We start from the raw sequence: 3839 nt of genomic DNA, 5'->3' as shown, positions 1-3839 counted from the left end.
GCGTAATTTTGGGTTTTCTAATATGCGTTATTTCGGCTTTCAACCGAAACTGTGCATATATGCATTATTTCGTTTTTTTTTTTTTTTATATGCTTTATTTCGTATGCAGTTTCCATATGCACAATTTTAGGGTGCCTTTTTTCTCCATGGTGCGAATGCAAGTTTTTTAAGAATTTAAATGTTTTTAAACACTGAAATAGATATAATGTTGTCTGGTCCTGTCATGCGGCAAATGCTTATATCAAGACATCAAAGTGCCCACACACACGAAAACTTGCAATCATATTGCTCACAACTATTTGTCAAAAGCAAATATGGAAGGCATTCGGTGTTTGCCAGTGGAGTCGCGAGGTAAGTGCTTTTATTAGCGTTCCCAGCTGAAGTGCCTTTTCTTGGCGCCAATCACAACACAAGCAAAACATCTACATCTTGTTACCAAGTTGTTACCGGTTTGCGAATTTGCCCATTGTATTTATAATTTTAAATAGCGAAAATGCCTGCCTTGAGTGCGAATTTCTTACCAGAGCAACTGGCAAGTAAAGCTGGAACTGCTTTTGTCACATCGTTGGAAGATCCAAAGCGGTGGACTGGAATTCCTTTGCTGAACTATACTCCTTTGCACGAGCTGAAGGATATGAGCATTGTGAGATTCCGAGGCATGATTCAAGATATGCTAGACCCCGAAATGTACTTGGAGCGATATGAAGTTACAAAGGAAGCGGATAACACCTCCAGAGTTCAAGAAGGGAAATATCGGGATTGTTTGTTATTAAATGATGGGGAACGTTTAAATCACGATGCGGAGACGAGTGTTCATGGTGAACGCCGTGCTTTCTTTGTTATATCTATTCCTGGTTTAAACGAATGGTGTCATGAATATGAATCTCAATGCAGCCGTTACAATTTGCCTAAGCCAATGATAACAGAAATGGCCGGCGAGGGTGCAAAGAAGCGTTCAGCGCCGACAGAAGACGAATGTATGGATGTTGAAATAGAATCTGCTGGCGGACAGAGTCCCGATTGTGATGCTCATAAGCGAAAACGAACAGAGGTACTAGGTAGTGCTGATTCCGGACGTAACTGCTCGGATCACCGCTCAAGCGCAGTTATTGGTATGGAATATCATTTAAACTCGCCAATACCAAATCGTCCTAGCAAAGCTTGCTTAATTAAAATTTATAGTGACTTTGAAAAATATAAATTGAATACAATTCTTGATGTGGTGGGTTTTCTGTCTGTAAATCCCGCACTAGACGCATCAACGATGGATGTTGATGCCTTCGACAACATTAATGAGATCCAAGCACAAAACCCGCCGCCTTCATTGATACCACGTCTTCATGCAATAGCAGTTCATTGTCTTCCACATGCTAACCCTTTGATGGATGAAAGGCTGCTATCTCCTGTGGCAGAAAGTGTTAACCTGGAGTTAACTGAGGACTTTAACATGTTATCAACAGGAAATGAGTTTCGCGTATTTTTAAAACTGTGTTTGTTCAATGATAATTTGGCTGCAGAGTATCTGCTATCACACCTTATATCATCAGTGTAAGTAGCGTTTGTAATTTTCCGTTTTTCTATAACTATACATAAATATTTGTATTTACTCCTATTGTCGCAGATATTGCCGAGCAGAAACTCGATGTCTTGGGAGGTTTCTTCTCAATCTTTTCAATATACCCCAGAGTCGCTTACAACAATATACAAAAGAAGTATATAACCTATTGGATTTGCTAATTCCCGCCAGCCACTATATCACAATGACCGCAGAGACATTGAACGATTCAACTTTTGGACCAAAGTACGTAAACATTTTTGAAATAAAACATTGCTGATTTGATTTTACCAATAGGAAAGATTATGAAACCAACAAATTAGTCTCTGGCATGCTTCAGTTGGCACCACAAACTCACCTAGTTATAGACGAAACCTTTACTAAATCTGATACCTTAAACAGCAATGGTCTATTGTCTATGCAGATCCTGGGACATGTAATGAAGCATCAACAGCTAAAATGCAATTTCCAGTACTATGAAATTGAATATGATGTAGACATACCAATATTGTGTTTTAGCGAGAAGAAAAGTGTACTACCAGTAAGTGTTCATTGTTGAAACCAGGCTATGTATAAAATGTGGTTTAATATTCTTCCCCCGCAGTACGACGCCTATGTTCCTATCGAGTATGACGAGCACACTGTTGAACTTATAGAAGAGTCGCTAAAGGCTGCGCACCATTACTTGAACCCAACACGTCTAAATCAATTTAGACGCTTTCTCACAACAGCTAAGCTCACAGAATTCAGTGTAAATGAAGCTGAGAGTGAAATGATTCAAAATGATTTTGTGGAAATGCGTAAGAACAAAAGTATTCGCGATGCTGAAGAACTTCATCATTTACTAGTGCTAGCACGTTTATTGGCCGTTGCACGTGGTAAAAATGTGCTTGACAAAGATGCGTGGGAGTTGGCTAAACAGATGGAATCGGATCGCCAAAAAAGATTCGCTGCATTATCGCAGGATCTTACAAGGCAACGAAGCAATTAATATCAATAGGACTTTTCAGGATCTTGTGCAATGCTTTTGAATTTGCATATTCGTTGTATTTGTAAATTCACAACAATAAAATGCACACGGTTGAAATGGCAGCAAGCAAAAAATTTGCAAATGCAATTCCAACTGCAAATCCAAGACCATTTCCACGACATCATGAACAGCCCTATTGTTTTCATGTAACGATACTTTCTTAGAATGTCATCGTTCGTTATTTGATATGAGAAAATAAATATTTTAAAACTCCTAATCCTATTTCTTTAGTTATTTGTATTAAAAAATGCCCCATAATAAAATTTCTCGATTTGCTTTATTTATGGCTTTCCTTTTTTACAATTTTATTTGTTTATTCCTTTTTATTTCAAAGCATCTGTTGATAAATTTTGTTGTAAATATAGCGTCGTCGTGGTTAACAAAATGTCGACCTGAAATATACAAACCTGAAAAAAAAATATATATATTAAAAATCGTATATCTATTTATAGAAATAAATCGAGGTGAACAAAAAAACGGTCAGAAAAATTAATTGCGTTGGATAATGGGACATGTTCTCTTCATGGTATATCGAAGCGAGCTGGGTCAAAGTTTCATCAGAATATAAAATATTTTACATGCTTAAAATTTTCACTAAAAACCGGATAAATGTTGATGATCGCGGCATTTTAGTTATTCTGGGCTATCGCTGAATCCATCGTAGACAATTTTGTAAAATCTATGAAAATGCGATCACTGAATCCGAATTGATACGAACGTATGTATGCATTCAAAGTATTTCCTTCGTTTGCAGCTATTCGGATTCAGTGATAGCATTTTCGTAAATTCGGACTACGATGGGTTCAGTGAAAGCCGTGATTATGGCCGATAACATTTATCTCGCTCTAGTTACGCATTATAAGCATATATATTCATACATATGTATGCCCACTGTTTTTTTTATAAATTACCTTTAAATTTTCTGTACAATAATTTTTTTGGATGTTTTTCCAGTGAGAACTCTTGACCTGAGACGCCTCATAAATGCATATATGTAGTAGCTTCTCTGCTAACGATTAGAAAATCAGTCTGAAAAGAAAGACTTTTATGTAGTTAATTCCAGTATTACATTGCAAATTTTAATTTTTAAGTCAAATCAGTTTGGATTTAGTGTCATTTAACAGTCAAATGATGGGGAATCCGAAAATATATCATCATTAAAAACGTGTTACATACACACATATATATGCAGCTAAAAATTAATATCTACTTACTTCTTCTGAAATTCGGCAGTGACCTCACTTTGTAGAAATC

The 3839-nt window shown here is 36.7% G+C and overlaps 1 protein-coding gene across 1 annotated transcript; it reads left to right on the top strand.

Annotated features, from left to right (window-relative positions):
* The first annotated feature begins 402 nt into the window (after nucleotides 1-402).
* LOC118746074 (mini-chromosome maintenance complex-binding protein-like) lies at nucleotides 403-2802 on the top strand. The gene is made up of 4 exons (XM_036479828.1): nucleotides 403-1548; nucleotides 1622-1801; nucleotides 1853-2096; nucleotides 2160-2802. Exons 1-4 carry the CDS (start codon nucleotides 494-496, stop codon nucleotides 2544-2546), a joined length of 1866 nt encoding a protein of 621 aa, XP_036335721.1. The 5' UTR covers nucleotides 403-493; the 3' UTR covers nucleotides 2547-2802.
* The last annotated feature ends 1037 nt before the right edge of the window (nucleotides 2803-3839 follow it).

The sequence above is a fragment of the Rhagoletis pomonella genome, unplaced genomic scaffold (genome assembly GCF_013731165.1).
Source record: "Rhagoletis pomonella isolate Grant_MI unplaced genomic scaffold, Rhpom_1.0 Rhpom_scaffold_00010, whole genome shotgun sequence".
NCBI classification, from domain to species: Eukaryota; Metazoa; Arthropoda; class Insecta; order Diptera; family Tephritidae; genus Rhagoletis; species Rhagoletis pomonella.
This window is presented reverse-complemented; position numbering and strand designations above follow the sequence as displayed.